Below are 12,674 nucleotides of genomic sequence, written 5' to 3' on the forward strand. Positions count from 1 at the left end.
TTTACTGGACTGTATAGTACAAAATCACAGTATTCACAGGTAGAGGCACTGAAAAATGTAAATATTATATAATATACGCGATTAACCCCTAGACAGTCTCGTTACATGGACTTATGACATCCATGTACTAGTAAATATACTGGGCGCTTTAAATACTTGCACATAGGAAAATGATCACTATTATTTTTTCTTGTGAAAATAGTTTTAAAGTTTAATTTAATTACCTCAACAGGATCGGCAAACGTTCAGTGTCTGATTTACTTATATATTTAATATAACTTTGTACCAAATACAATGTTTATAGACCTACACAAATACCGAGTCTTGAATCTGACTTTTGATTCGATAATAAAACTGTTTTGATTTTTTTTTAAAACGTCTCTCTCTCTCTCTCTCTCAGCTACTTTATGACGTCATTTGTTTACACTTGTTACGTCATTTATGTAGAGTACAACGGCACACAGATAACTTCATATTCATTAAATAGCAAATTATAAGAAATGTTGAGGTTTTTTAAAATGATATTTCTTCTTATATCCATCATGAAATCAATATTGTATATTTGTTTTTACTACACAACAATTACAATGACCATTTTATCTGTAATTCACTCTACTATGTAATTGTGGGTAATTCAAATACACTGTGTGTAAGGACTAATAAATAAATTAAAATACTCCAGTTTCTCCATTGAACCGTTTTATTTTTCTTTAATTTAAGTCAATTGTCAACATATGTCGATTTTTACATTTAAGTATTTGTTTAGGCATTGTCATAATAAAGAAACTCATCTTATGTCTTAGCTGACCAATGAAAATATCCATTTTTTTGTTCATCTTGAAAATAGAAAATAATAAAAACGAAAGTGGCCGCTGTCTTGTACATAGTTTTTTCCGTTTTTATGTTGATAAGCAGTCTAATATTGTGCTATTCTGAAATTTTTGTGTATGTACTCGAATGCGGCCTTGTAGAAATATCAGATCAAACATTACAAAAACCTATATATTTTACAAAATCCGTAAACGTTGTCCGGTTTCGGAGTTTACATTTACCAAACGCACGTGAATTTTAGCAAACGGAAGTTATTTTCATACAGGGGGTGTCCTACATGAATTATTCCGGCGAACATATTAAATATATCATGTGTTTGATTTTTCACATTTCGACAGGGCCGATATGTTATGCTTAATGTACCCAGTTCTTTAAAAAATTCATTATAATGACATATATTAAGCGTTATTATGGGGTATACTATACATTTTTGTCTTCAGGAAGAATTTATTTACCACAATACACAGAAAAAACCTATACAATGTGACAACCTAACCCATGTAAAAAAAACCCACACCATATGTTCACTGATTTGAAATGTAGTTTATTATCAATGCACATTTTAAATAACGAAAGATGTTGGAAGATAAACCCGGCCCGGTTTTTGTTTGTCCCTTACTTTACCTTATCCTTATCTTGAAACGTAAACAAAACAAAGCCAGTGGCCACGAACAGAGGGGAGTTCGGGGTGTTTTCTACTGCGTCACCAGGGCGAGAGGTTTGTTCCAAATGAAACCAGTCTGTTTGTTACAAATATATAAATATATCAGACAACAATTGTATTACTTATTTAAGAAGAACTCTTGTGATTCTACTGTGGTTTTTTTTTCAATTCTTACCGAATTTTCTCGGTTGAATTTTGCACAATGTAACGTAGCCTAAATAATGCACAGCAGGCTGTAAATTTGAATTAAATCTTTATATTGAAAAGAATTTATGTGAACCTTTCAGAAACATAGAGAGTTTATTTGAAGTTAAGTGTTGTAAAATTTGTCCTAGCTGCAGACCTAAAAAAAAAATTTGATCTGTGACGAATTTATCTGCAGATATATAGCTGTCTGGTTAAAAAATTCGGATAGACAAAACAGGTTTGTCTATCCGAATTTTTTAACCAGACAGCTATATATCTGCAGATAAATTCGTCACAGATCAAGTGGAAATTTAACAAAATTAACATACACATAACATTAAGTTCATTCCAAGTCTTCCATCTTGATATTATCCGCTACTAATTGAATAGGCTATAAACCAAGTATCAAACTGAAAAAACCTAGTATGCAGTGATATTGATGGGTCTAGTCATAAATAATGAGGCTGCATGGTTCAGTTAACTGAAATACATAACCATCTATAAATCTTTATTGATGTAGTTAAAAGGGTGAGTCATTTCAGATACATGTTTTTACTGCTCTGCTGAAAGTACATGTATAAGATTAAATATAGTCACATACATACATATGTACCCCCAGCTTTACATTTGTCAAAATAATTTTTTGACAGCATCTCAAAAATCCTATATTCCCTGTAATGAATCTCTCATTAAAATATATAGTGAATTTTATAAATAAATGGTTAGTCTAATGAGGTATCTGACAAGTTGTACATGTAATAAAGCAGATAAGGAGAGCGTTTCACTCCCCTTTCCATTTTTTTTTTTTTGTATTTTGTATTAAACATAGATTTACAGAAATGCAGAAATGTTGGTGATTTATAAAAATTTATCAAAATGCCCACTAAAAACACAGAAATGCCCTTCAAAATTACAAAAATGCCTTTCATACAATTGCAAAGCTTTTGTTTACGATTTGAAAGTTGAATTAAAAATTCCAGTTTTAGACCTAAATGAATGTGATAAGCGCTAGGAACTATTTATTTATGCTTAGAATTAATTAGAAGAAAGAGAAATCAGCCTAAAAAAGAACTTTTACCGGTTTATTGATCCATTGTAAACAAAAACAGGCCACAAGCTCTGTTTACATGAAAAAGAATTGTGCGCTCCGTTGCTTGGTTTATATAACTCTATGACTAATACTCGAATGTTAGTTGATCAAAAAATGCATTTCTGAAGTATGTTAAATAAAATATACAATGTAGTTAAAACTACAAATTTTAAAAAAAGATGAAAATTAGAGGATATGAGATGATCAAGAGCTTATCATGCTTATAATATATTGGTCTCTCATTCAGCATTGAAATATTTCAAGAGATTCAAGTCGGAGATTAAATTTGAATGCTGCCTTCTTTGTTCCTTTTTATTAGTTCCCTACCGGTTTTCACCTGCGTCCGTCAGTCCGTCCGTCTGTCTGTCCATCTGTCCGTCCGTCTGTCTGTCCCACTTCAGTTTTCCACATTTTTTTTCTTTATGCGTTTGAGGAATAATATGAAATTTGCTGAACAGCTTCAAAATGTCAAACTACAGATCAAGTTTACACTTTTGTGGCGTCTGGTTGATATATTTTCAAGAAAATTAATTTTTTATATACCAATTTTTTTATGTTCGGGTTCGATATTCTGCATAACAGTGCATTGTTTTCACAATTTCCACAAACTGGTAGGGGACGTATATTGCTTATGCAATACTCTCAGAATGCTTGTTCTTTAGAATATGGTCATTTCCATGTACTGTTTTTTGCAATGTATACATGTAACTAACATTGTTTTTTATACATTGTGGATTTAAATTGTTTACAATTCTTTGTAGGATTGATCTAGGCAAGAGGAGGAGGATGGATGGCCGGTGATGAAGATTGCCTGAGGTGAGAAAGAGACTTTGATTGTCGTAAAACATGTATACTTCAGTAGAGGGTAAAATCATCCTGTCACCTTGATAACCATCAGTGTCAATGATGCGTTTTTTATTACATAACACTTGTCATTCAGAGTTTAGAATTATAAACCACTTCAGGTCTCTTCGAACCCCTGCAGGTCTCTTCGAACCCCTGAAATACATGCCATTTACCTTGAAAACCCGACTGAAATTTAAGATTAAGTTTTGCGTTTAATTTGTGTTGTAGATTTAATAGCGTGCAATTAAAAGTTTTAATAAAAACAGGTAGATTAAATTGTTTACAACCAATAGGAACTTGATTTTCCAACCACACAAATAAAAGGAGTGCTAAAAACACAGGCTTTGTATACCAAGTTGAAACTAATTAATTTTCTGCTACTGATGGAAATTTTGAGTTAATAGTTTATTACCTGTACCATACTAATTTTAATTGATTAGTTTATAACATGTAGTCTACTATTCTTATTACCTGTTCTTTACACTGACTGACTTTGATTACTGCAGTAGATATATCCAACCCCTGATTCGATCTTTTCAGGAAATTAAAAGAATCCCCTTCTCTCTCCCCCCCCCCCCCCCCCCCCCCCCCCCCCGTTAAACCCATTCCCCACCTCCTGAAACACTGAATTGTTTTGATTTTCAAACATCATTTTGAGCAAATCAACAAATAATATTTAATGTTATGATAAATAGTCATTACAGATATGTGTACTTTTAACGGAGAGATTTAAAGACGGTTTCCTTTAAAAATTAAATTTCTCTTCTCTCTTCTGAACTAATGATTTTTATCTGGTTTGCAGCTGTTCGGTTAAAAGTGGTAACACCTTATATAAACACCTCTATTTTACTTTGTACAAGAAGTTTCACTGACTAACAAAGAACCACAGAATACCTGGGTGTGTTTTTTGCTGTTTTATGTCCAAGATGAAGAGGGATACTAGTGTCCAGCTTATGATAAGGTTGTATAGCCCTGAGGCAGACTGTGCTTTATGGTCTACATAATACACTAAATGTCTCCAATTTAAATGAAATTTTGTACGAAAGAAAATTTTTGTCTGAATAACCGTGACATGCAAATCTGAGGGTGGAGCTGCTAGACTTTTGATTTGTGACTGGGACAGGGAAAATGTCTGATTGAGAGGGGTCCTGATACAGTGGGAGTTCTGATACAGCAGGGGTACTGATACAGCAGGGCCGTCACAGCCCACTGGCTGATGTGTTAGCATTGATCTGTGTTGTGATGAGTTAACAGTTCGGGATTTGTCATTTGTTTAAACGGTTGCATGTGTGTCTTCACTTAGTGATAAACATGGTCTGTTGAGGTGAATGAAGGTAGAGAGCATCAGCCTGGAACCCGCCAAATCTTGTCACACTCCCTGCTGCCATGTTCAGGTGGGTTATTGATGTTTGTACCTTTCTAGGAGATGTTGATTAGGGTTTAATTAACAATCTAAGATATTCCAACAATCTAAGGCACTACAAAAATCCAAGATACTTGAAATATTTTAATAAACATTTTTGAAACCTTGGTAAAGAAATATATTTTACGATTTGAAATCAGTTTTAAGAATTAAATTTTCTGTTTGCATGGTTATACATGTACATGTATACTGTAAATTACATTAAATGGTACTATTTAATAGATTTTATGATGTTTTATACCGGTATAAAGTAATAGTTATAAATGTGTTTCAGGAAGAGGATCAAATACTTGAACTTTATCCCATATAATCTGAGTTAATATAAAAAAAAATATTGACTTATACAATGTAAAACTGCTAGATAAGTAGTTTTTGAAAAACCATATTTTTATACAGCGTTTTCACACATAGTGCAACATTATTTATAAACGACTCGAAAGTATAAAAAATTATCAAATGGGCTGGCACACACTAAAGTTTAATTTTAATTAATTAAAATGAAGCTACTTTACGAACAGATAGATACATGTAATGTTAATCTATAAATGCACATAAGGAATATATGACCAGTTGTTAATACTTGACTTATCAATAACTTGATTCCTTCAGTACATGCTTTAGACCAACTTGTAATCACAATGACTTTCTGATATTCTTGGCAATAGCTGTGATAAACTGATTTTTTCTACACATTCCATTTTTGCAGTACTTTGTACTGATGACTAAGTCCCTCATTTATTAGGGCAAAGTGTAACATATTATGCAAATGAAGTAATTGAGACCCAGAATGTTGTTACAATGTAGTATTGAATATGTAAAACTAAGGTAATTTTTACTTCGTACAGTGTACCTAGACAAATGTAGAGTATTGGTTCCCATAATTTTTAAACAAGTTATTGATGTACCAGAATATGTCAGTGGTCTTAAATTTAAAAAATATCTCTGCTGCATTCGTGGCCACTTAGCATATTTGGCATACTTTTCATAATAAAATTCATGCAATATGTCCATGTCATATATTGTGTGACAGCTGCATAAGAAAAGAAATGATTCTTAAATTCTTGGAATTGATTAAGATTTGACAACTGTAGACAGTGCGGCCCAAACTGTTGCATAAAGTGAGATTATGGATTCTGTTATTAAACACAGATAGATTCAGATGAAACTTTTTGATAATATCTATTTTTTTCATGGTCATATTATATTGTAATGTGATATCACCAGATACAGATGATCGATGACAACTTCTCTGGAGCGGTGATGATCAGATAGCAGCAGTATGAGCTGTTACCACATCTTCATCATCTTAATGTAATAAATCAATCCCGGTTTTCTACATGTACTTGGTTCTATTTCTATGTTAACATACCAACACTTAATCCCGTGCTTCTTATTTAAGATGGATACATGTAGATATGTGATTAGAGAGAAAACAAATCTGAAAAGATGAAAAGAGAGGGCCTTATTTTCTTACTTAGTGAGACTCACACGGTTCTGTTCTTTGGTCAGCTCTGGTGATTGGGGGGGGGGGGGGGGGGTAGGAAGAGTTCTGTACCATGATGTCAATGTCACTGCAACCTATAATAACTTTTAAAATACTATGATGAAGTATCCCCATGTGATTCAGTGGTACTTGGCTAAAGGTCCTACACTTGATGAAGTACATTAGTATTACACAGTAGACTGTAGGGGGCAGTCAGGTCAAATCATACCATCAATCAAACGTTTCACCAGAAGAAGGGATAGAACACTGTACCTATTCCCAGGTAAGGATTAAGGATTAAATCAGGACTAATCCATTGTGTGAAATTTATCTGTACACTGCATTAATTATTCAGGTGAAAAAATAATTTTATTTGCTTCCATCTTTATTATTTTTGAATTGCTTGTGTTTACATATTTTTGTATAATGTGGTTGTTATTAAAACAAATGTTTGGGAATTAATCAATGACTCAAGATGTTGTCATCTTTGAATGCAAGAAGTTAAATGTTGACTTGTGATTGATTTAAAGGGGGATGGTGTTAGATCCCCCGTGAACAGATGATGTTAGATCCCCTGTGAACAGATGGTTGTATTTACTGGGGGTGACAGTAGAGAAAAGAACTTGTATGTATAATACACAGTCATTTGACCAAGTATGGTGTTCCTTGTGTTGAATGAGAGAACGAGATCACTCACTGATGTAAGTAAACATGTAAGTTTATGGACAAATCGATGGTCGACATACAGGTATGATAAACCCTGTGATGGAATCATGGTGAACTTTAAATTTACACTGCAAAATATAATATAGCCATGAAATGTTGATAGTTGTCACTAGACTTGAATCTTTATCTACCTTATATACCATAAAAGAATGAATGAGTACCAGAGAACTTGAATTGCAAAAGATGAGAGAGAGAGAGAGAGAGAGAGAGAGAGAGAGCTACCACATTCTAACAAACAAAGTATCATTACAGAAAGAAAGAAACAAATGTTAAGGACAAAGCAATCGTTGATGACTGTACATGTTATTGTAGATGTTTATGGTTATTGATGCCTTCATAAACTGGTCAAATATAAGTCTGTATTTTCTTCGTAATTTAGATCTGTATTGAAGACTACTGCATTTTAAAACTTACATCAGTTATGCAGACATAATCTAAAAATGAAATTTAAATTAGCGCTTTGCAGTGCTATAATTTAAGAAAATATACCTTTTTTCAAAATTTACACGAGAATGCCAATCAAGTGAGAACCCGAGCGTGTAATTAATTAGTGTAACCCCGTGAGGGGCCCCCGATATTAATTCAGAATTCCTGTTACTGTCCCGACAGACAATAGTTAGTCTGTGTCGTCACTCTCAGCTCTCCCCTCGTCCCGGTCGGTCCCTCGTTCCCTCACCCCCCGGAGCCCGGGTCTGTATCAGTGATGGACTTCAATGACATTGCCCTGAAGTACAGGTATTTAGCATCCACAATTTTATTTTCGGATGAAATGAATAACTGATATTGGTTCTATCATTTTGGTCTGGTTACAAGTACTTGGTCTATGAATTGCAGTTTACGCTAATTGTCACTGAGCTTGAAAACTCCAAGTTTAAACCTTGGAAACTCTCTCTCTCTCTCTCTTTCTCTCTCTCTCTCTCTCTCTCTCTCTCTCTCTCTCTCTCTCTCTCTCTCATGGCACAATGAAAATAGTTTTAAGTTTACCATCGGTAGAAAACTCATTGACTTGTTTTACACATTTATTGCTAAAATTTCTAACATATTATTTTTTTTAATTTCAAAATTGTTATTGAAAAACACAGTTGTCTAATGTCACTTTGTCTCTCTCATACGGTGCATTAATCGTACCTGTTCTCTATTTTTAGACCTATCTTTGTGTCAACTTTGTCAGGAAGCACGTTTTGCAAATTAAGTATTATTTTTTTGGTATTATAATGAGAATTATTGGGGGTGCTATGAAGGGTTATGAATATAAAACAGTTCACAGTATTTATAAACAGATAAACCATCACAAAACAGACGGTAACATAGCACACAAAATGGCGACAGAAAGCTTAGGAACTGAGTGTCGGGATTTTTCCGATATAATAGTGGATTAATATGTCTTGTCATGCCCATGGACAAGAATGCTTCGTCCACTGTGACCCTACCGAGAATAACCTAGTAGTTTTCAATCGGTGTGTATTATAGCTATAAATATTGCCAGATAACTTATGGCAAATATTTGTATTTGTATATTAATGGGTTGTTAATTTTTATATCGCCTCTATCAAATGACAACTACTTCTGACTCTGTTTTCTGTAAATTTGTTCATATTATATCTGTCTATCCTTGATTGCGAATAATGATCTTTAATCAGCACAATGATTAAAGTAAACAGGTATTTTCTTTACCTTATGAATCACTTATGTAGATAAGGCTAGTGTTTTTTAAATTGAAAAAAAAGGTTTTGATTCGGTCTCTGCTGCCGCTCTATCATTGACTGAAACTTGTCAAATAGTGATGCCTGTTTTTCTGTAGATGGCGATCATTAATGACATTGTTATATTGGATTTCTAATTTATTATTTTATAAGAAAAGATAATGATTCGAAACAAAATAAAACATTTATAAGATTTGTTCATGACTGTCTCAGAAAATTTGTAGCATGCCAACTTCGCCTCTACTTTTTGAATTTGCAGACCCGACATTAAATTTGTGCAGTCAGTCATTAGACAATACTGTAACGTCGGATACCCATGTATCCGATGTAATGTGACTTTTCAATCTATTTAAAAAAAAATTTGGTTCCGTTTCAGGTCCTCTGTCCAGTACAGCGCCCTACCGGAAGTGACGGACGACGACGAGAAGGACCATGAACAATTCCTGCAGGAAGTGATCTACCACGACGACCCGGAACCTCGGTCGACTCCTGTCACCATGACTCCCGGAAAGTCTTTGTCGTTGACCCAGATAATTCTGCTGAATGCAGTGGTCTGCGGTGTAGAGATCTGCGCATGCGCTGGTTTTACATACATACCTCCAATGCTGCTAAAGGCTGGATACACAGAGGAAAATATGAGTATAATTTTAGGAATGGGGCCCCTTTTGGGTTTCATCTTTGTTCCGATAATAGGTCGCGCCAGTGATAACTGTTTCAGTTCTTGGGGACGGAGGCGGCCATTTATTGTAGGAATCTCATCAATTCTTATGTTCGCCTTGATAACGATCCCGTACAGTGACTGGATTAGTTTGTCTCTATTTGGGCCGGGAAGCATGAGTAAAACTGGGGCGCTGCTGATTCTGACGATAGGGGTCGTCCTGCTTGATTTTACTAGTCAGGCATGTCTCACGCCATGTGAAGCGTTACTAAGTGACGCATCCAAGGATACTAACCAACAAGAGCGAGTGTTCATGGTATATTCTCAGATGGTCTCGTTGGGAGGATTTCTTGGGTACCTTATCACGGCCCTGGACTGGAACACCACGGCGATCGGAACGCTGATTGGCGGACAAGAAAGAACCGTGTTCTCTATGTTAGTCTTCCTGTTTATGTTTTTGTTGTTTGTGACTGTAGCTGTAGCAAACGAGGAACCACATATTGTTTCTAAAAATTCCCAGGCCCCGGATATAAAGCCTGTGGAGGTCACCCCCGCCACGGTTGTGTTCACTGGTCCCGCGATGGAGTCGGGCTATGAATCTAGTGACTCGGACGAAGCCTCTTTGCCAAACGTTTTACGAAAACCTCGTTCCCGATCTCGACGTCACAAAAAGAAATTCCGTCCTATTATGTTGTTGTGCATGCCTTTTGTTTTCATCTTAAAGCGTTTCAGAATATTTTCATACGTGCAATTCTATGGAAGACTAGTCTTTGCTGCGATACAAGACAAACTTCCGGAATCAGTGAAGCTGCTGTTGGACGTCCCATACGTGCTCCGTAAACTGGCTGTGGCTAACTTCTGCAGCTGGACTGCAGTAATGGGCTTTAATCTGTTCTTCACAGACTTTGTGGGGCAAGCTGTGTATGAAGGAAATCCCAACGCGGAGGAAAACTCCTACCTGCGAGCTCGATATGACGAGGGTGTTCGAATGGGTTCATGGGGTCTTCTCTTTCATTGCATCACTTCCGCTCTGTATGCATTCTTTGTGGAAAACTTGGTGGAGCGTTACGGGATCCGGCGGACGTACGCTGCGGGGATGATGACCTTCACCTTGTCAATGGGAGGCATGGTTTTATTCCGGAACATCTACTTTGTGAACACAATGGCAGCGCTGACTGGGTTCGGATATGCCACTCTTACGACAATCCCTTTCATCATTGTCACAAAATATCACTCAGAAAAAGAGGTAAGCGTGAAAGCTATAGTTTAAATTTTTAGATATATATATTTTTTTTTGGTCGGAGGGGATGAAATTGTTTGTTAATATTTTCTAGCCGACTTATTGTCTTATCATTCTAGAGACGACTCATGACTTTAATCAAATTATAATGTAGTAAAACCGATTATATTTGCTTTATTGTAGATTTACTTCCGGACTGAGAATGGCAAGAACAACTTCCGGGGCATTGGAACAGACATCGCAACGCTAGACTCTGCTTACTTTCTGTCACAAGTTGTCCTCTCAGGAATTATGGGATACATTGTTCACTTGACTGGAACTGTACTATCTTACATGATCACGGCAGGGGTTATGGGAATGTTAAGTTGTATTTTCATTCAGAGTATCATTACGTCACGTGAGGAAATGATTGGCTTAACAAAAGTGGGCAATTCTGTTATTAATATATGAAATGTTACCGAGGGTTTGTCCTTTACTTAATACCAGGTGCTTTACCCGTGTATCAATACTCTTCAAATTATACTCTTGTTGTGTATTCGGTGCTTTAACGTTCTCGGATTTACTTATTTAATTTAATACACCTACATGTTTTGAAATTTATATGATACATAACGTGATTCCATGTTTAATGCACATCATGTATTACTTTTTAATTGTAATTATCTCTCAGCTTTATATGATTTACTTTCTGTTTTGTAACTTTACATAATTTACTTTCTGTTTTGAATAATGTTGGAGTGCTGACGAAAAAACGGCTTATTTTAGTAAACCTACCAACGAATAGGTTGTTCCGCAATATTGACGAAATCTTGAATTAGAAATACTTGTGAAATTTCCCAATTAGCAGGCTTATTAGCGTGAATAATATAAAGTTGTCAAAAATGTATTAATTTCTTATTTACCTGTGTATATCCGCTTTATGGTGGACACTGTGGAAAAAGTAGAAAGATGGTGCTTTATAGTTGTTGCTTATTTTACTTAACTGATATTGATGCAATAAACGATGGCCAATCAATGTGTAACAGACGTGAGGTACTGAGGTTGGATAATGCTGTTGTTCCCAGTCCTTATCAAAGTACTTATTCATACAGTTCACAAAACTCTCTTAACTATGTAAAAGTGATAAATTTATTCATTTCTACTTTGTAGTTGTATTTTTATTTTTTGATATATATATATATGCATATATGGCGTCAAATGCAGTATTTATTTGATAATTTGAAAGATACATGTATAAATTATCATTTAATTGCATGCAAATACATGCATGTGTATCTACCTCTTACGGTGATAGAGACTCCTGATGTCAAAGCAAAATCTACTCGAATCTCGGATGGTTGTCCGAGAACAATTCTTCGGAGGCTTGGTTTTTAAGTATTACGACAAGTAAATGTGTCAGTTGTTAAATGAACAATGAATATCTAAATCTGTTTGTGTAGTTGTAACTTGCATGTATCTAAATGGTTGAAGTATTGCCTATAAAGGTTGATATGTTGACTTGCTTGTTGATATAAAGGCTTTTTACTTATACAGAAGCCAATCTATGTTAAGAAAAATGTTTGTCAAATTGTTAAGAATACTGAATTAAAAAAGATGATGTTTGGAAGACTTTTGTTTCATGGTTTTTATTTTTTAATTGAATTAATTTTCTGAAATTAGACCTCCTAAGCAATCAGATAAGTAATGGATTTATATTCACTGGATAATTTTTACATTCACTTGCACGAATCACCAAAGAAAACATTTATTGTTTATTAAAACGGGTCAAGAATTCTGTCGAAAATGACGTCCTGAAGTAAACAACATTTCTGAAATACAAAGAAA

At 34.8% G+C, this 12,674-nt stretch overlaps 1 protein-coding gene across 6 annotated transcripts; it reads left to right on the forward strand.

The window, feature by feature from the left end:
* The first annotated feature begins 1,465 nt into the window (after positions 1-1,465).
* LOC105344094 (solute carrier family 45 member 3) lies at positions 1,466-11,803 on the forward strand. 6 transcript variants are annotated; one of them, XM_066083545.1, is made up of 4 exons: positions 1,466-1,549; positions 3,533-3,587; positions 9,329-10,856; positions 11,034-11,803. In XM_066083545.1, exons 2-4 carry the CDS (start codon positions 3,562-3,564, stop codon positions 11,298-11,300), a joined length of 1,821 nt encoding a protein of 606 aa, XP_065939617.1. In that variant the 5' UTR covers positions 1,466-1,549; positions 3,533-3,561; the 3' UTR covers positions 11,301-11,803. The 6 variants fall into 6 exon arrangements, with proteins under 6 accessions (XP_065939617.1, XP_011450024.3, XP_011450025.3 ...); XM_011451722.4 differs by lacking the exons at positions 1,466-1,549; positions 3,533-3,587 and adding an exon at positions 4,849-5,011; XM_011451723.4 differs by lacking the exons at positions 1,466-1,549; positions 3,533-3,587 and adding an exon at positions 6,654-6,806.
* The last annotated feature ends 871 nt before the right edge of the window (positions 11,804-12,674 follow it).

The sequence above is a fragment of the Magallana gigas genome, chromosome 5 (genome assembly GCF_963853765.1).
Source record: "Magallana gigas chromosome 5, xbMagGiga1.1, whole genome shotgun sequence".
NCBI classification, from domain to species: Eukaryota; Metazoa; Mollusca; class Bivalvia; order Ostreida; family Ostreidae; genus Magallana; species Magallana gigas.

Bases quoted from the DNA above. Each gene is read 5' to 3' on its own strand.
- LOC105344094 (XM_011451717.4), top strand. From the start codon at position 8,630: ATGTCTTGTCATGCCCATGGACAAGAATGCTTCGTCCACTGTGACCCT. The intron at 8,707-9,328 runs GTGTGTATTATA...GTTCCGTTTCAG, and splicing joins AACCTAGTAGTTTTCAATCG to GTCCTCTGTCCAGTACAGCG. The intron at 10,857-11,033 runs GTAAGCGTGAAA...GCTTTATTGTAG, and splicing joins AATATCACTCAGAAAAAGAG to ATTTACTTCCGGACTGAGAA.